The sequence below is a fragment of the Cygnus olor genome, chromosome 3 (assembly GCF_009769625.2).
Source record: "Cygnus olor isolate bCygOlo1 chromosome 3, bCygOlo1.pri.v2, whole genome shotgun sequence".
NCBI classification, from domain to species: domain Eukaryota; kingdom Metazoa; phylum Chordata; class Aves; order Anseriformes; family Anatidae; genus Cygnus; species Cygnus olor.
In genome coordinates, this window is record NC_049171.1 from 104,903,916 (window position 1) to 104,925,103 (window position 21,188).

The window sequence follows — 21,188 nt, forward strand, 5'->3', positions numbered from 1 at the left end:
CATACTTGTTCGAAACATACCTATCATGCCTAATGAATTCTACATCATGTCCTTGATGGCACTTCTTAATGCAGTTCACACATATGGCATTACGGTCTGTGGTGTTACAGGTATGACATCTGAAGAAAAATACATCACATTGCACATGAATCAAAAACTGATGAGCTGGTAAAAGTGGTTGGGGAGAGTGGGGAGGGGGAAGAACAGTACTTAAGGAAAGGATATGCACAGGACCAAGACTTGAGAATTTTACTTGAACTTGGATTTCATGGCACGCTTTTGGCCGTGTGTTTTGAAAAAAGTTCTGCCATGTAATCCCTTTGGGTTTAATGTTCGTGGTAACCATACCTTTCCCTGAAGCTCACAATAAATTAAAGGCAATGAAACTTGATTGAATTTTTTCTCTTGCAGGTGAGGGAAAACACACATTTGTCTGTTACTGACACAGCAATTTTTAGGGACCTTGCTAAAAGAACATGTGTGGGAGTTTATTTGAAAAACCTTACTGTAGGTGACTAAAAATAAATTGTTACCTGTAGAAGTCATGCATCGGATAGCTGGTGTAACTTGATATCTTATATAAACACTGGCCTCTACTGACAGCTTTTTCTATGGCATCTTGATTGTTCATTATTTTGTTATCTGTTAGGAAAAAAAAAAAAACGAAACAAAAAAAACCAAACCACTAATTATACCTCAGTCAATGGATACATTTACTTTTTATTATTTTTAAAGATGTTAGTTTTTTGCCTACCCTTTTAAGAGCTAAAACAATTAGGAACAGTTAGTGTTGTGCCTGCATTTTAGTTCTGGCATTTAAGCACATCAAATACTCAATTCCAGATGACAAGACAGGTGCCCAGACAGTGCAATGCTGTCCTCAGACCAAAAATACTGCTGCTCTATGCACTTCACATAAACCATCTGATAAGCCTTTGTTTAAATACTCTTTGTGAACTGGCTTGTGAAAACAGTTAGAGAAACCAGTTTAAGTTTTCTGTTCAGAAGTCTGAAAATCCAATGTCTGAAAGCCTCTAGTCTACCATAAGGACTTTCATACATCCCTTCCAACAGAAAGGAAACCGGAATTAGGCCTGAAATTAGGACCACCTCCAGCATTTAAAAGATGCGTCCAATGCATAGTGAACTTGGTTATCCTCCTTTATTCACATACTAGATCTTCTACCAAGTCCCAAAGCACACCTGACTGCCCCATCACAGCATGGACTGATGCCGTCAGTAAGCCCAGGAGCTGAGGCATGAGCCAGAGCTTATGTTTTGAGCTGGGACAAAGAAATACACGGGACAGGCAGAACAAGCACATCCAAGCAGGTAAAAACTTCTGCAAAGTGAACCTTTCACTTCTAGAATAACCCTCCTGGAGGTTACTGCCATTCAGACCATCACTCCAAACTCCTCCAAAATGACCCTGTCTCACGCACACTCCCTTACTAGACATGGACATTTTAGGTATATAAACTATTCCTATTTTCTGAAAAAGTGATTTGGGATCGTGCATATTCATGCTTTTAGATCCTAAAAGCCAAGTGAGGCATGCTTTTTTACTGGACACTTGCTTTCAGATCTGTGACAAAAGACTTACCATTATATTAGCTTAGAGTGTGATTTAGAGATGGGCTAAAACCCAGTGACCAGTCCAGAAACCATTTTGAGACAGAAGAGCTAATAGCAGTTTTAATAATGATAGCAAAACCTTAAGTTACCTTTGAGAGTTTCTCGCTATCTGTCTAAAATTCTAAGATAGCTTAGCTTGGCTTACTACCTTCAGTTGAAAGGTTTAATTACAAATTCAGCTTAAAAACATGCCAGATTTGAACCCAAAAGTGGTACAATAAAAAAAAAAAACAGCACCAAATTAAAAAGTGCAAAGTGAACAAACAAAACCAAAGAAGGGCTCAGGCTCACCTTTCATTGTTACATTGACACCAGATGCTAGAAATAAACCTCCAAAGCGGTTGTTGAAAATCTGATTGCCTTCTAATGTTGCAGTTGCATGATTTGTTATTTCAATACCTTTTTTGGGTTGGGAACAGAGAAAAGAAAAGAAAGTGGGAATAGTTAGTTAGTCCTCAGCCATTGTGCATATTTGTACCTCTCTCATAAGCTGTGAGGGTTGATTTTGTGTATTTTTTTTTCTTTTTATCATAAGCTCAGGGAAAAAGTAAAATGACATAGCTAGGAATTGGACTCTGAACCACTACAAAACTGAGGTTCAGATACTTTTTGAATCCTTTCAAAGAGCTACAGCCAGCATGCATGGTTTCTGGCAGTAACAATATATTACCAGTTTATCTGACAATAAAATGCTACTTTTATGAGGCATTTCCAAGGGGTATATGATTTCTGGGTGTTTAACCTACCATCTTCATGTATATGTGAAAGTTCTTGTGCACATACCTTACCTTTCTTAAAATATCTTTTTATTACACATATATTTTTTTCAAGATAGGGACCTAAAAATCATTTAAATCTTAGCTTTTATCATTAACCCATGTCTTCCAAGTCATTTGTCCAGAACTGATCGACAGCAACCTATCCTTCCCCCCTACTACACACAGAAAACAACACCTTTAGAGACGCCTTCTCAGAAAACTTGCTTCTTCTGAAAAAAAGATGGGAGAAAACTCAAGAACGTGATTTTAGTTGAAATGGAATAGAATGCAAGACGTATGGAAGTCTGATCATTAAGCAATAAATTACACAGAAACCATTATTAAACATTCTTCATCTCTTTTGGAGTCAGAAATGCTCATTTCAATAATTTTTCAAGTTTGTAGAATGAAAGTTAATCTTGAGATGCAATTCGAATCTCCTTAAAATATATTTGCTATACGTTTCCTTTGTTTTAAAGCAGTGATAAAATGTTCTAGACAGCTTTACCAATTACTTCTAAAACAAAATAGCAAAAAAAGTATTTCACAGAAAAATGAGAAGGCAGAATGTGCATTATCTCTCAACACACGAGTAATTCCAGGACTACTGTAAAGACTTTTTGCTACGATTCTGAAATTATTTCAAAAATACACTGAAGGATATTCTGATTGCTTGTTAAAATGTTTAAGTGCTGTGGGGTAACGAAAGTCACAAATTCAGCTTTGTGAACAGCTTATTCTAAGCTCTAACACTTCAAAATTTGATTTGAACAACACAAACCTGCAGCAAATCCATCGAATATTCGATTTTTCCTTAGCACAGGGTGGCTGTTGGTGCTGATAAGAACACCAGCTTGAGCATTCCTGAAGATATCATTCTCTTCCAGAAGACCTATTACAGAACCAACAAACATTTCGGATTATTAACATTTCCTTATCTGTAACCATTCTGCGAAACATATATTCCTTTCATTTGGGGAATACCCATCAATAGCACCGAAGTTAGTCTGTGATGCAAGTTTAAAGTCATTCTCAGTGTATAATCATATTAGGGGTTTTTTTTCAGTGTACATAATAGAATTTGGAAATGCATGCACCATTACAGAAGATTCCTTTAAGTGCCATTTCATTTTTGTGGAAAGACTGAATCTTTTGACTTCACAATCTTTTCTTTAATTTTTCTAGCATCTTTCTGTTCTTGTCTTCTAAAACTATCATCCTGTCAACACAAAGCTAAACTTGCATTTTTGTTATTGCAAGACTCTAAAATGCTTAAAATTAAATCTCATTTTAACTACAAAATATCAGAAGCTGTTTTCACACAACAAGCTGACACACAATAGTCAGAAGATTTTAGAAGAGGACCATTTCTAAATCTAACAGGTGTACAAAGATTCCTTTATAAATCTTTTTTTTTTCCTCCTTAAATCGTTGACCCTGGCAAAACATGAAATGTTCATATGCAAGATTTTGGCTAAGTGACTTCAATTTAATACTGTGTCAGTGAAATGGCAAAGCTTACAAAAACAGATGAGATAAAAGGACTGTCTTAAGCAGCAATCTAACAGTCTTCTTGGATTAGATTAATTACCTCTCTGCCCCCCACAGAGTTCACTATTAGTGATGTAATTAAGGCTAAAAAGCATCAATATATATCTGTTATATCTATTTTATTACTTCAAAAGACAAGAGAGTTTTCTAAAGAGCACTTTAAAAAGGACACAGCTTAATCTGAAATTAAACTCTTACCCAGAATACTCAGTACATGCTAGTAAGGGAAAAAATATACCTCTTCCCCCATTAAATATACAGATGCCTCCATCTCTTCCATCATGAATTTTGTTTCTTCTTAGTGTAGGGTTACTGTCTGTTTTAATCCATACACCAGCCATTGCATTATCAAAAATTTCATTGTCTTCTATAAATCCAAGGCCTTAAATTGAAGGAAGTGTGGAAAAAATATATAAAAAAAAAAAAGAATAATAAATGAGAAGAGATAATATTGCAGAACATAAACAATTCTGAATAAATGAGAGAAACAGACCTACCAGAATTATAAACAAGAATACCACCATTCTGACCTCCCCAGATCTTGTTGCGTCTTATTTTGGGGTTGCTTCCAGTTCTAGAGAGATACATACACAAATAAGTCATTTAACACAGTTCACTATTTCTCAAGGCCAAAGATTTGAAGCACCTCTGTAGAAATGCCCAATGGATCTCATTGTTTAGAAACCTGAATAAAATACTGTATTTTCCAGCAGGCAAACAGGTTTTAATTTTTACATGCTTCACAGGTCACACCTTCTGGTCAAAAACCAGGCTATATTAGAAGTAATTCTTTATTGAAGCAGAGGATATTCAGAAATACTGAATTCAAAAAAAGTTATTTTTAGAAACTGAGTGACAAGAACAGGATAAAACAGCACAACACAATGTCTGTTTAGACACAAGAATCAGAATACATTTTACCTTATCTGAACCCCTGAGTACATGTGATTATAGATGTCATTGTCTTCTAGCACGCCATGTCCATTGTCATAAAAATAAACTCCAACCTAACATATAGAAAAATAAATTATGAGTTTGAAAGTAAAATATAAAAAAGCAAAAGAACTTTCTTCTTTTTTGGCCCCCTTCTAACACACAAAGTAAAACTCACCTGCTTCCCGCTATGTATTCTGTTTCTCCTCAAGACTGGAGTGCTCCCCGTTGTCACCCAGACCCCAGCCAAAGTATTGCTGTAAACTTCATTTTCCTCAATCACACCTTGTCCTTTTTCATGCTAAATACAAGAAGTATAAGAGTCGAGAAAAATTGCTAACTGCAAATATTGTTTATCTGGTTGCACCCACCATCCCGAACATCGATTCTTTACTGTGGAAATGTAATTCTCTTCTATTTGAGTATATATTCACACTATTAAAAAAAATAACATCACAATTTTGACTGTTTGTCATAAAATTAAGAACACTCTACATATAAACCACCATATTTCAAGGCTCTGCAGTAGTATTTGCTAATGTCTGCTAGTTTTTGTTAGAAGAGGTACTTCCCCATCAGATGAAAGCTGTGGCACATAGCACTTAAACCTACACCCAGCCTGGTCCACCAGACTGACAAAAAATTGCACGTCACTTTAAAGTGACATCTTTACCACATTTTTGTGCTTAAAAGCGAAGCAACAGTATGAACTGTTCTGGTTAGATCTGTCAAATGAGCAGATTAACACATGTAGCATTAGCTGAACATTTGGTAATTTCTGGTAGGAAAACATGCAAATATTTCTTTAAACAAAATCTGACATGGCTTAAGGTGGCCTGACAGCTCATTGTGCTTTATTCCTCACTTTTACAATACATGCCTGTACAGCACCTGCAACGCATATCATAACTTCAAGGCAAAAAAAAAAAAAATCTGAGGTTAGTGAACGTATGTTACTGCATAACACTCAAAAAAAGCTGAACAGATTTCTAAATTTATTTTTTAAAAAAGCTTTTATCCAACAAGTGAAGTTCTGCCATCCCATTTTAAATGGTGTACTCTGTAACAGAAATAATTTAGTAACACTTGTAAGAGCCTTAATCTTCTAAGTACGAGCACCAGCTTCTGCCTATTACAATTAACCTAAGAAATCTAGTCATTTTAAGTACAAACATTTTACGTATAATATACACTTTGGCAACGTTTCTATGAACAGAAACTAAGTCTGCATGTCTACTTGTGGGTCATGCTTACCACGTAAATTCCACCATGCTGACCATCATGAATCTTGTTGTGTCGAACTATGGGACAGCTGTTTGTTCGAATCTGTATTCCTGCTAATGCATTACCTAATAACAAAAATGGTATTTAATGCAACGCATATGCTCATTTTTCTCTGAATTCAAGATGCAATAATCAAATCAGCTTACCGTAAATGTCATTTCCTTCAATAAGGCCTCTTCCATCACCGAAGATATAAACACCACCTTGATTCCCATTAAAAATTGCATTGCCCCTAAGAAACGAAAGAATCGACATTATGAAATTGTTATAATAATAGTACACAATATATAATGTCTAGGACTGTATAGTACCCAGACTTGAAATATTTTTTTTTCCTGTGTCTTTTCAAGAAACACGCTCTTCCAAATACACATGCAAATTAAAAAACACAGTTCGGTCAAACACAGACAGTAATCTCATTTTTACGTATACAGGAATATTTTCAGTTCATTAGAAATAAATGAAATAAGGTTGCACTTTTCCCATTCCGATCAACTCTCTTATTCTAAGTAGTAAAATATCAATAGGGAAAACAATACCTTATTGTTGGGTCACTGTTTGAGGTAATCCATACACCTGCAAAATTGTTTGCATAGATTTTGTTCTCTATGAATTGTCCTCTTCCTTTTTCATGAACGTAGATTCCTCCAGTCTGGCCATGATGAATTTCACACCGAACTACTGTAGGATTGGCATAGGCTTTAACTTCAAAACCCGCTATCCTGTTTCTATGGATGTTGCAGCTTTCGAAATAACCCTTAAGACACAAAACATACAATGTTTCCTGTAAATGTCTTTTCTCAATTGAAGGCTGAACATTGAGATGTTACTCTCTCTCCCCTCCAAACACCATGGTCATTTAGAAGGAAACAGTATCAAAGCTGACAAAACAACAGCACTTACATGGCTAATGAAGACAGCTACTGTCACTATATCCTGTTTTTCCCGGAAAATAAAATACTGTTTCAAAGACACTCTGTAGTGCTATTTATTAGTACTGATTGAATTACCAGTAAAAATGGCAACTCTGGATATAGCACCTCAAAGAGGACTGAATATCAAGTTTCTTTAGCAGCTACAAAGCCCACACGGCTAATATCTGAAGGACACTGTTAGACGACAACCTGCTCTTTTTTTCCAACCACATATATACTCTGTACGAATATAATTAATTTAGGAAGAAGCGCCCTAAAATTCTTTGTAATGACTGGTCAGAATAAATGCATACAGCTGTGGGAGATAAGTAACATTTCCAGTGCTTGATAGTAACTAACCTCTTCTCCTTTTCTTCAAGTCTGAGCTGCCAATGAATAAACTCTCCCTCCACCCCCACGCAGTTACACACTTAATTTAGACACTGCAGTAGTATGTGTCAATTATAAAAAAGCAAGAATATATGCAGTTCAAGGAAGAAATCAAGACAGTGTGTACTTTACCCTACTTTGAGGACTGCAGACAGGAAAGGGACTACATTGACTAAGCAAGCTCCAAAAAAGTACTATCAGTATACATGGCTTGGATCCTCAGGCCTGTGTGGTAAGTCAAATGGAAAATGACTGTTTTTTGTAAATACTCTGAATATATTTCAAGAATTTAGGATTAGGTCTTGTCTCAAAGTGAGATGAGACATCTTCAGAATTCTTGAAGATGCCACACAATAATAGACAGGGGAATGTAAACAAGATCTCTTTAGAAATACACCCTTATGCCAACAGGCAGCCTTCTGTGATTCTCAACCCCAAAGGAAACACTATTTTCTCATTTTTGTTTGAAGAGAGGCTGTATATGAAACTTAGGTAGGATGACAACTTGGTATTAAAAAAGCTTCATCCTCTTCATGGTGGAATACATCATTTCAATTAAGATACTACTTCATGGTCTGGTATCTTTTTAATTACTTCACAGATTATCTTTGAGTGCTAAATATGCTGCAACTGCAAAAACTGCTTGGGTGAAAGAAAAAGGGTACGTAAGGTGTGCTTCATCACAGAAACCACACAGAAGCTGCAAACAGGGTTGCTTAATATAAAAAAAGGCTCTGTGATTAGTAACAAAGAAGGAATAAATGATCACAGAATCATAGACTGGTTTGGGTTGAAAAGATCTTTAAAGATCATCTAGTCCAATACTCCCTGCCATGGCCTGAGACCTCTTTCACTAGAACAGGTTGCTCAAAGCCCTGTCCAGACTGACACTGTGTAATTCCAGTAATGGGGATGTACGCAGAAAATAGATTACAAAAATACCAAGTCTAAGCAGATTCAAAATACTATTTTTGAAGCAGAAAGAATCACCGAATCACAGAATTGTAGGGGTTGGAAGGGACCTCAAGAGATCATCGAGTCCAACCCCCCTGCCCAAGCAGGTCCCCTAGAGCAGGTTGCCCAGGTAGGCGTCCAGACGGGCCTTGAATATCTGAAATATATGAAAAGCTGCTAATAAAAAAAAGCTTCATAATATATGAAAGCTACTTTTAAAACATAAAGAAGTAGTCTCCATATGAGATATATTTAAAATACCAGGCAAGGCATTAGCTGCAGGCACAAAATGACAGTTACAATGACAGAAAGGCTGCTATGTGGGTAAGACAACACTGATGTAACCTGTTAAGACCTGACCAGAGAAAGTAATTGCAAACAAACACACACCACAGTAACTGTAGTGTTGATACTTCCACGCACTACTTAGCATACAAAGTGTATGTGATAGCAAAGATCCTTTCCTGCAAAGTTGGACAAGATCAGGAGACTTTTTACATCAAGACTAATTCAGGAATTCATCTTGTTTGTGCTTTCTACATTTTATCCAGTCCAACGAATACTGCTTTGAAATATATTTGGGTTAAATTTTTTAATTGATGCAATTTTGTTCACTTTTTTTTTTTTCCTCAGAAGAACTTTTCTGTATTTTTATACTTTTTTTTTTTTCTTATTTCAAGAATAACTATTACAGAAATGCAGGCATTTCACATTATTGTTTGAAAAATATAGGTATTCAAAAAAAAGGAAATCATGCAAATTTTAAGATTTCCTAAATATTTACTGAAACTCATAGTCTCAACAGGGCAAGAAAAAAAAAGCCCAAAATAAAAAGAAGAACTGCTAAAGAGTATCTGTCTTTGTATTGACTTAATTAAATATATAATAAATGTGACTGACAACATAAAAATATATGTTCATAAAAATTTGCCTACCAAAGTCTGGAATGGTCTCTATTTGAGAGTTGGTGGATTTTATTAAAAAAAAAAAAAAAAAAAAAAAAAAAACACGCAGCATAAAGAAAAACATATTCAAGATGCAGAACAAACCCTTTATTTTTAGGGGATAGGAAAAATTTGCTATTGCAGCAAAAGGCCAACCGAATTTTTATGTACTCCACATAGAAACTGGCAAAAGCTTCATTACCATTTTTGGACTATGTAAACACTTCTTTAAAATGATCTGATTTGTAATATTTAAAAGAATGAGTGCTATATTTCTCATTTGGGAAACAAGGAAAATGAAGACCTATGCTTTGGTCTCAACTACAAGTTACAAAATTATGTTAGCTTATTCTTACAGTACATTTGACGGTTCTCTGTTGTTTGCATACGATGATCAAATACAGTTTAGTCTGGCAACTTGTCTCAGGCACCTGGCAAGAGACATCAGTGTAAGACACTGAGGGATGGCAGGGCCATTGCCGCATTTTTAATGCCTGTTTGTTCAATGTTTGGCACAAGCCCTAGCAAACAGCAGAATACTGCTGGTTTAGAAATAAGAGGTTAAGTTTCTACAAGCATCAAAACACAAAGAACAGTCTGAGAACATGAAAGTGAAAAACAAAGCACTCTTTAACCTTTCAGAGTCAGCACTGCAGTACAGAAACCCACGGGAAAATAACGTGTAGGGTAGGAATTTGGTACTGGAATGCACTTATCCTGCTTCACAGTTACAAACAATCAAAGAAAGATATATACAGCCAAAAATACTACATGAGAAGCAAGAGAAAAAGCATAGAGAAAATCCACTCATTTGGTAGGTATGTAGGATTTCTATCTGAAAAATACCGTGTCACTTAAAGGATATTTACATTTTGCAATGGTGTTACATCATCATCTCTATCGCTGGCCTGATACAGAAGACTCTGAAAAAAGCAGGCTTCGAGATGGAAGGAGGTAGGGGGAAATCTTTCAAAGGAATTTATGACTAAGAAGCATTTCAATAGTGGAACTAGACCACTCTTAAGGATATTATATTGTGAAAATTGACCTGTTTTTCCTCCTACTTATTGAAATACTTCCCAAATATACAGACCAATGCTGCTGCATTCCTCCCCCTCCCTTTTTTTTAAACTCTAAGTATCTCAAAGACTGCATTGCTCTGCACATTTAACCATAGTTAGTATGTGAGACAAGAGGATCATCCCTCTTATTTGCAGCTAAGATAAATATTAGCCACATTCTCTTTAATATGCTACTGTTTCTTTTATATAAAAAGGAAAAATGTCTTTGTATTCCGTTTTGCTTGTGAAACCACGTTGATCACAGTATTAGAATAGATAGTATTAGTATAGACTGTGTATTCATTCTAGCTGGAAGAAAACAAAACACTTTTGTTTCAAATGAATCAAGTGAGCACAATCTAGTTTTATTATTATTACTATTTTTCAAAACGTTTCAGTACTCACATGCTAAACACTTATACTTCAGTACTTAAACCAGAAGCTTATCCTAGCCAGATTTTCAACCAACCCTCAAGCCTATGCACACAGACAGCTCCCCTCCGGGAATTACTGAAGCATTCACCTTTGCCAGCCTTCCTGTAGCTGAAATAATTTTATTACATGTTTCAGAGCCTGTTTAAGTCTTGGAGGGATGTATGGATATAGGTATCCACTGAAGTGGATTAAGAGTGCTTATACAATACATTAATACAGCTTAGATGAGGCAGTGGCAGCCTGCAAACACTGAGCTAATATAAAACTAAGACATAACGTCTTAGGTTTGCCATCACTCTTTGCAAAATGCCTACACAACTACATTTCCAGAACACATATAATGTTTAAAAAAATAAATCTGCCAGAGGGCTGCTAGAAGGGAGATCTGTGCTGGTGTAACATTGCCCAACACAGAGCAAATGTGCTCCTTAGGATGTAACAGAGAACGGAGAAGAAGCACCTAACAGAGCAAAATCCTACCACATTTAAACTTCTGCTAGCCAGATTTTCACAGAATGGTTTAAGTGGTGAGGGACCCCTAGAGGCCATCTGGTCTAATGCTCCTGCTCAAGCAGGGACACCTAGAGCAGATTGCCCAGGACCACGTCCAGATGGCTGTTGAAGATCTCCAAGGAGGGAGACCCCACAACCTCTCCAGGCAACCTGTGCCAGGGCTCCATCACCTTCAGAGGGAACCTCCCGTGTTCCAGTTTGTGCCCACTGCCTCTTGTCCTGTCACCGGGCACCGATGAAATGAACCTGGCTCCACCTTTCTATCCTTCTCTCAGGTATTTATAGACATTGATAAGGTCCTCCCTGAGCCTCCTCTTCTCCAGTATGAAGATTTTATGCCAGCAGCAAAAATAACAGCAGTACACATCCTGATTAACTTATGGTGAGACCAGGAAGCTGCAAATCAAACTGCTACAACTAGTACTGCATTGCTCCTTTACTGCTACTTCCCCAACAACTTGGGTGGAAAGGAAAAAAGCATCAGTGGTTTCTATACACAGTCCATCTTTTGTTAGTACTATCTACAGACATAATTCTCATCAAAAACCCAACCAAGCCTGAGCTAGAATTAAAGCAACACAACAAGTACTTACAAAGGCAGGAAGATGCCCTAACTAAAGGAAAAAAGACCCACAATTTAGTGAGCATAGACACACTTGGGGATCAAAATACGGATCTTCTAAAGTCGTCTGCTTCTCTTCTTCCTCTTTCCCATGATAAAATAACATGGATTTTTTGGGAAAGTTTGCTATGTTGTGTTTACCATAATTGCATTTAGTATCTATAGAAAATATGGAAATCCATTTCCCAAAATAAAGGTCTTATTTTATTCAATTAGGAATCTGATACCTAGCCAATGCTCTCCCAAGACACAAATAGTAGAAAAACCTCATGTAAAAAGTTCAGCAGAAAAGTTAAAGCAAATTAGTACCTGAATTGATACATTTAATTTAGGAGTAAGTTTACTTTAAAATGTTGGACTATTGTTTGTTTGGAGCAAACACTGAGTGAGTATAACTTAAAAATTATTAACTAACGCAGTTAGGTAACTGAACATACTAAATCTGGAAGGAGAGTATGATAGTAAGATGAAATACATGGAGGCTATGGAAGGAACGGTAGATCTGAAGGTCATAAGATGAGTGAGAAAATGAAATGAGAAAGCAGAGGTCCTGTCTGCACCCAAGCTACGTTTGTATTAGTGTGACTCGGGACGCATCTTTCTCAGCTAGTCAAAGCCATTAGTGTTCAATGTGTGCATTTTTACTAGTATTATCTTTCTTGGAAACTAAGATCTACCAGCAAAATTACAACTTAGATGATAACAGACATTTACTTACGAAGAATAACAGACTACCTATTCTGTTATCTAACAGAGTATCTGTTGATAGAATATGCTAACTAATTACAGTCTTCTCACCAAAAAAGAAGCCTAACATATTTAGTCACAACTAGTCAAGCACCGTGTCAGGTAGTGGCTAGGAACAAAATGTATGGAAGGGAATATGCAGTAGTATCTGACAGTACGTAACACGTGCACTGGGTTTGGCTGACCTTCTTCTTCAACAGAGTTCTGAAATGAAGTCTGTTAAAAAGGAGGCTTTCATTACAACAGCAGCTGTTTATCTACAGCACCTTTAAAAAAGGAAGCCCTAAGCAACTGCCTATGTAGTTTATCATTCTCTACAAATCCCTATCAAGCAGTATACAACTCCTACAACAAGATAATCAAATTCTGTGCTACCAATGTTAAGGTAAAAAGGAATCTTTTTTTTTTTTTTTAAACACCGCTTGATCTGAAAGCAAGCGGCATTAACCTCAGTAGCCCTCATTTAGCTCATTTAGTCTGACATTTAGTTCACTGTACTTGATTCACATTCTGTACTTTTAATGTGCAACTCACATTTGTGCTCATAATTATAACAAAAAGTGACCAGAAAAAATCCTGCCGTTTTTGTCAGCTGGGGGGGGGGAGGGGGGACGGGGACTAGGAGTTCAGCATTCAAGCAGGAAAAACAATGATTTGGCACTGTTTGGAAGACTTGCAGAGTATTTTGCCAAAAACAAATGAGCAAATAATCTTTTACTTGAATGGCAAAAATCCATTCTGCTTTCTATTTCAAGGAATATGCACAGTCATTACACATCAGTTTATATGCACATAGAAGGTATCACCTTCATCCCACAGAAACGTTTTTATGAAAGAATGCACGAATTCTGAAGTAAAATTTTGTGATAAAATTCGACAACTACGTCCGTGCTAAAATGCGTCTTCTTTCCAGAGAAGCTGGACATACCCCGTGTCAGTGATGTACATTAAAATAGGACTGATTAAGTGTCCACACAGCGATTTATTATGCTTTCAAATCTTCTAGCACCTAAAGGTACAGAATCCTACAAGAAAAAACTTAGTTTTGTTCTATTTTGAAAGAAAAAGAACAAAGTGATAGTGTAAATGTAAGCCTACCATTTATATCCTACTTCAAGAGGTATTTTATCACTTCAACACAATTCAATATAAGATATAAGAGGCTACCAATCAAATGCAAGAAGTACTTAAATCTCTCAGCTAAAACTGTCTTTAAAATGAAACTGGCCACGGAAGGGCAAAAGAAGCAGCAGTAGGCATATTTTTAAATAACTATTCACATGTAAAAGCATCTTTTTTAAAAAATTTATTTCTTCAATAATGAGCAAAGTCTGAAGACTTCAGCTATGCAACGTCATCTATCTTTCTGCAAAAGAAGAAAATAAACATTACCATGCCATGGTCAAAAGTGAAAACGCCAACATCACGTCCATGATGAATGTGATTCCGTCTGATAATGGGATTTCCATGGTTTTTAACCCAAATTCCTGCTAATGCATTGTTGGAGATCTCGTTGTCCTCATATATTCCCTGGGAAATAGAAAAGTAAATTAAGATGGGAAACATAAACAGTAAACAATTTTTATCAAAGTAGTAGAATTGATTCAGAAAATACCTGTGCATGGTCTGTAATGTAAAGTCCAACGTTTTCACAGTCGCTGATGTTACAGTGTTTAATAGTAGGACAAGCTCCCTGGCCACTGACACATACTGCAGAGCCAACTGAAAGAAAACAGTACAGTTACCATAGCTTCAAAGCACAGCGTATCTATAAATAGTCTGGCACCAGTCTTGCAAGAAAAGTTAGCGTGAACTGATATTTCAAAAAGATCTGCCATGTGCAGTGCCAAAGCACTGCAAGCCACTGGTGGAAAAACACCTGCGTCATCATTTTGTAGATACAAAAATCTGTGGCAGGAGTTGCTTTTTAAAATCACTCTTCCAAAGTTATGCAGCTGCATATGACTGCCAGAATAGACAACAGTTTCTGTAATAACTCATGTTTATGAAAGTTCTCATTTGTTTCCCCACAGCCGGTCCACTGTATACCATTTACAACAAAAGACACAAGAAATATAATAAAATTCTTCGATAATTCCTGCCTTCTTTTAATTCTATTTAACCCTTCAGAACCCAGTACTTCCAAAGCCCAAACAAATAATAACACTGTAGCATACACAGACACCCTGTTTAACTCAATATGAGCAGCACCAGCAGCACAAGGTAGAGCACAGAACTACACCCCAGCAATCCACACACATCTTTCCACTTGAATTACAATGCTCCTTGCTGCAGCTCCTTGGGTGATTTTACCTAACATGTTATTTATTACCCAGAAAACAAACTCTTCAGGGAGCTAGGACTCAAACTGCTCAGGACTTCATCAGACCAGCTCAATTCCCTCACTTCCATGAAGAATGAAAACATGCAATTCTGCTCCATGGCAGATTCACAGCAATTTCAGAATGGTAACATTTCATCTCAGCATATCTGGCCTACATAACACACACCTTCCCTTCAATTAAACACCACTAAATAAGCAAGCTGGTACATGCCCTATTAGTAAGCTTTCATATTACTTCAAGCATACCACAAAGACTAGCCTTTAATAATTCATAGACTCATTCAGGGAGCTGCTTTTGTAAAATCCTCAAGAAATCATTTTGGTTGTCTGATCTGACCGTCTGAATAATACAGACTGCAACACCTCCCCGGGTTAACTCCTGCTTCGATTCTAGTAGCTGAAATGTCAGCACGTGTCTTAGTTTTGATTTGAAGGTTTGCAACAATTGAGAAACCACCTAAAGCTTGTTAGAGCTTGTTACACACTTGTTACTCTGTGAATTTACACTTCAGTTTTTAATCTGAATTATCCCAGTTTCAGTATCCAAATATTGGGTACAGATACGTTGTATACAGAAAAATAAGGCATGTATGTATTTAGTGCAAACAACCTATTCCTTCAGTCTGCTCGTTGCAGAAGTAACAGTTTGTGATCAGTATGCATTTCACTATAAATGAGTTCTTCTGCTTTATCCTTTAGGACTTTTTGTTGACCTGTTTCTAAATTTTCAACATGTTGCCGTGGGCACCAGCAACAAGAGGACTTGACCTGAACCAGGACTAAAGATGGGCACAATACAAGCCGTTTCCCCTCAATATTCCCCCATGCCTAACTAAGCATCACATTAGTTCTTTGGACCACTCAGCTACATGTGGGTTCATATTTAGCTGTTTACCTACAATGACTCCTAAAACTTTTCCCAGGAACACAGCTTCCCAGGATAGAGGTTTATCACTTGCACCCAACGGGCTGTTCCTATTTCCTAGTTACTTTGCATTTTTCTGCATTAATGTGAATACTGTTTAAGAGAGCCCATGTCACAATAAGGATATAGCAACACATCTTCCTAGTTATTAATATAAATTATTTATTAAATTATAAATTATTATTAAATTAAATTATTTATAACACCCTAAATCATCATCTACAAACTTCATTAGTTACATGTTTTATATTCTCTGCAAGTCACTGATAATGTTAGAGGGGCTTTAAGTCAAGAAGCCATCTTTGAAAAAGCCACAAAATCTTAAAAATAACTTGTGGGGTAATTACAATCTATTCAATGTGTGCTATGTTAATTCTGTGGAATTCAGATGCTTTAAAGCAGTGCAAGATAAAGTTGAGTGTCTTTGAGGAATCTACATAGTTTATATTGGGAATGCTCCCTTCTTTTAGTCAGATGAAGTCATCAAAAATGCTAACGGTATAATGCAACCATTAACATTTTCTGTAGTTATATTTGTTTTGATCATTAATTTTAACTCTTGACTGACCATCCACCTGTATTCACTGTCTCCTCATTCTATTCATGATCAGTAAGTAGTATTGTTTGCCATATTTCATCCTGTTTAGTGTTAGTACCCCACCTCTCTCCCACCCACCCCGAACAGGTTCTCATTCACCACCCAATCCAGGCTTCAAGTTACTGTTTATACTTAAGAGGAGTTCAGAAGATTTCTTGGCCCGTTCTTTAAACTCTTGTATGATTTTAGAATGGCTGTTTTTACAGCTGTTTAACCTCATCCATGGTTACTGTCAGAGTAGAACATCTCATTATTCCTCTAGGGTATGAGCACATTTATCATTCCTACCTATTCTCATTAAATATAGAACAAAAATTACACAACACTTCTCAAATTCTTCCGTATCTATGACAGATCAGCATCATTGCTAGAACTCCAAGTTCAAGTTTTCCAAGTTAGGGCACAATCGCTGTCTCTTCTGAATAATTTCTCATCTTGTTTTTTAGTTTTGTTTGTTTTGTTTCTCTTGGGGGAAGACAACGGGACATTTCTGAAGGGCTACTGTTTTGTTGAGGGGAAGAATTTCCCAGTTTCTTACAATTCCTAGCTGCTTCCAATTTATATTAACTGCTAATAATTTCTCCTTTCTTGTATCTCCTAATTGTTTTCACTCCTTTTCCTCTACCTCTTGCATGACATTAAGGAATTGTGCATTTTGGGGAACCCAGTAAGATGTTCTAAAAGTGTACCTCTATCACATTTTGATTATAAAAGCACTCTTCATTCTGACTCACTTCACTGGACTTATTGATTGGGTGAAATTGGTTCTTTAGAAGGACCAAGCACATCTTACTAGTTTAGGCTTTTTTTATTTTGTTTTTAACTTAGAATATAATGATTGCACACAAAAACAATACTTAAAATAAATAAATGAGGCATATTGCCATCAACTTTTGGTTTTGTCTATCAAGATGAAAACCAATCCAGATTTCTTCTGCAACGGATGCAACAGAATATCTAGACTCAGGATCTTCCCATTTAAACTTTATTTTAAAATTTCAAAGATACTTTGGACTGGCAGTAAGAGACCTCCAGCTGAAATCACTTACACAGCTCCCATCTTTACATATTACATAAAGAATTTAACATATAACAATATAACAATCTAGAAACAGGCTTTAATGCAATTAGATCTACAGAAAGGGTATCAAGCATGTACTAGGAGAGAGATTCTGAATGTTTATGGATCAATATTTCAGAGATGCCATTGACTTGGAAACAGTAAATGGCTTTTTTGGCAGACTGCCACTTTTTTTTTTTTTTTTTTTTTTTTTACACACACAATACTTCCTGAGTAGATTATAGCATGGCTTGGTAGGATTAAAAAGTCAATAAAAATTAATAATCAATAAGTGTTGACAGCATAGCCTGCCCACAGCCTGCAAAATTGACCAGAAATGTTAACTTTGGAGCAGAGAAGCAAAAATACAATGCAGCAGAAATTCAGAAGTCCAGAGGGTTGAAGAGAGCAGTAGTCCAAAATTATTGGAAACAGTTTGTTATAATAAACAGTGGCCATAAAAATTGAATCTTAACTTTAATAAACATTTTTCACAAGAACATCAAGACCTACTGGCTTATATACAAGCATGTTCCAATACAAAGCCATGCAGTTCTTCAAACTACTTCTCTAAGCAAGTTGAACGTGTTCCAAGAAATTAGAATAAATTCCTCTCATTCATTATCAGAGTACCCAATATTGGTATAGAGAAACTTAAAGAATAAATTTGTTTTGTTTACTTCAGCTTCCCCAATATTTAAGATACAAAAAGTAAAATAAAAGAATCAAGATACTTTGAGTAGCTAGCTGTCCTTCATTCTTCTTCATCTTTAATACTTTCATATACTAGCTGATCTGTCTCCAGTAAAACAGATGATCACAGAATCATCTAGGTTGGAAGAGACCTCCAAGATCACCGAGTCCAACCTCTGACCTAACACTATCAAGTCCTCCACTAAACCATATCACTAAGCTCTACATCTAAACATCTTTTAAAGACATCCAGGGATGGTGACTCAAAGTATAGAGCTGACCATAAAGGTAGTAGTGTTTTGCAGCCTGTAACCTCCAAGAAAGAGCATGTCTTCCTCTACAAGGCATACACAAGGAATCCTTCCCTTCCACTCTCCTCATTACAGTTCCCAGTAGATATTCCTTCTGATTGTACCAGAAAAGGATAGTTTCATGTCTAATTGAAGATCTCATTGCTTCCCTGGCTTTATGTTGAGCTGAGCAACTATTATGCACAGCCTGCTGTGTAGATCCATTCCATTTCACTAGCTGAACATAAATATATAAATTTATATTGTTATTTCCATGCAAAGACTCAGTATCTTTGTTCTCCTGCACCTCTTTTTTCTGATGCTCCAATTCTGTTTTATCTGCTTTTTTTCCAAACGCATAGATGTTACCATGTCTTGTCATTGTGAACTGTCATGCCTCATTTCCAGTGACTACGAACTGACATCCATCTTCTCAGACCTTCACTGCCTCTGACCCTTTCTTTCCAGAATCTCAACTACTGTTATTTCTCAAATCAGGTGGTCAGGTGGTATAAATTTCTCATCTCTGATGCTGAAGTTGAGTGTCAACCTTCCACACTGTATTTCTTCTGTCAGTATAGCTAGCAACTCATGCTTATGTCAAATCCCTTCCACTCCTGTCAAGAAACTTAAGCACAGTAGTTACAGCTCATGACTGTTTCAATGCCATCAAATCCCAATACTGCATATTGCAGTGAACCTGATGTAAAGTCCCACGTATGCCCCCTTCAAATGTCATCTCCTGCCAGCTACAACTATGCATATCAGAAACAACTAAGTTTTATATAAGAACACTCCTGTCATTTCTCAGGTTTTAAACTAACTGCCCGGTGAGTCCAAACTGACTCAAACAGAAGACCAAGCATGTGTCATCACAAAGGTCTTAAGACATCAGTAAATCACCAGAATGATGCCGTTTCAAGGCAAATAAGGTTTTCAGACCCGTATTAAACACCTGCATAAAAAAATATGGCAATATGGATCACAGTTCGTGTACTCCTTCTATGCACACCGGTTAGATTAGTCAACTTTAAACAGAGTGTTAATTTCAAACAATAAAAAGCCCACTAACCCGTACAAGTACTTCGAATAATACAGTGATCTATAATTGGACTGCAATTCACGGTAATCTCTAAGCAGTGGTGTGCATTGTGGTGCTGAGCAGATTTGTCATCAGGATTGAACTGAAAAAGGAAAACAAATATAATATTTATTGGTTCAGGCATTGAAACGAAATTTTTAAAAGCTCCACTCAAATTTGATATTCTTACCCTGATTGTCATATATCCAACATAGGCATCTTCAGAACCCTCCATAAAAACGAAGGTGGAATCTCTAGTGTTTTCTATTATAACTTTATCTGCTACTTTTCCAGGAGCTGTAAAACATTAAGAAATTTACATTTTAGTGTATGTCAGTGAAAATGAATTCTACAGAATTCTATTCAAAGCAACAACAAAAGAAAAATGAATGTGATTCATGGCACAAAAATCTTGATGTCAGAAGACCTTGACAACAGTGAATTTCAAAGAATGGAGAAACTAGTCTTAAATGATCTTGTACCATTTTATTATTTAATAACATGAGAAGATCTTCTCTTGTATAGAGCTAGTTTTTCTGAGTTTAGTTTATTAGAATTTCTAGGAAAATTGAAAACCACAAACTGAAAACCTGTACAAGAACAAAAACAAAGACAGTAGCTACAAAATACCAACACGTTTTCTGAATACAAACTGAAGAAACTGTTCAACAAACCTGGATTCCAGTCTAGATACTAGTCTAGATGCACTGTAATTCTGTTATGAAATACAATTTAGTTTGGTATTCTAAACTTTTATTAAAGCTAAATACATACATTCCACCACTAATTTGAACCAATTTAAGCATCTACTTAGTAAGCTGTTCACGACCTACATGTGACCCCTCAATGCCTCTCAAACGTAAGATTCAATGTTTAAATCATTTCTTCATTTACAAGAAAATCTCACATAACTAGACTGAACTCTACTTCTGAAAACATACAAAGAATTTTTTCAAAATAGTTCATTTACAGTTTCCCACAATCTGGAATTTGATTTCCCATATGTTAACAGCAAGGCTCTGCTATATTCTTTATCCTCAATCTGAAGGGAAAATAATGTTTACATTGGTATTACAAAAGCCAGCAGAGGGAGCACAAGTTAACAGTCTTACAGTGGCATAAATTCAGTGATACTCATTCACAAGCAAGAGTTTGTCCAGTTCAAAACTGCACATGAAATATGCAAACCAGAAACCTTCATATATGAAATGAAAACATGGAAGTTTCACATATTAGAGCAAGCTATGGGAATGATTTGGAGTTGCAACTCTGAAACAAGAGATATGCAAGTGTGACAGATATTTGCCCTCATATCAGTATTTTACTGAAGAGCCTATTCACAGCATTTCTCACCAGCAGATCTTTTTCTGTTGTCTATTGACACCAGGTACAGACAAGTGGTATGTCCTGTTCTTTAGCACTCAGGCAGAAAGGTGCCAGTCAGAATGAAGCAATA

General features: G+C 36.3%; 1 protein-coding gene across 3 annotated transcripts in view; it reads right to left on the bottom strand.

Moving 5' to 3' along the window:
• FBXO11 (F-box protein 11) overlaps nt 1-21,188 on the bottom strand; it is a 73,877-nt gene that overhangs the window by 1,393 nt on the left and 51,296 nt on the right. For all 3 annotated transcript variants that reach the window (XM_040550740.1, XM_040550739.1, XM_040550741.1), the window contains exons 8-22: nt 19,923-20,029; nt 19,724-19,835; nt 14,357-14,463; nt 14,134-14,271; nt 6,701-6,918; nt 6,308-6,393; nt 6,132-6,226; nt 5,056-5,178; nt 4,866-4,951; nt 4,442-4,518; nt 4,183-4,326; nt 3,175-3,285; nt 1,927-2,034; nt 534-642; nt 21-119 (exon numbers count right to left, since the gene is read on the bottom strand). In XM_040550740.1, the coding sequence (XP_040406674.1) occupies nt 21-119; nt 534-642; nt 1,927-2,034; nt 3,175-3,285; nt 4,183-4,326; nt 4,442-4,518; nt 4,866-4,951; nt 5,056-5,178; nt 6,132-6,226; nt 6,308-6,393; nt 6,701-6,918; nt 14,134-14,271; nt 14,357-14,463; nt 19,724-19,835; nt 19,923-20,029 (1,720 nt within the window). The remainder of the gene's footprint in view (nt 1-20; nt 120-533; nt 643-1,926; nt 2,035-3,174; nt 3,286-4,182; nt 4,327-4,441; nt 4,519-4,865; nt 4,952-5,055; nt 5,179-6,131; nt 6,227-6,307; nt 6,394-6,700; nt 6,919-14,133; nt 14,272-14,356; nt 14,464-19,723; nt 19,836-19,922; nt 20,030-21,188) is intronic.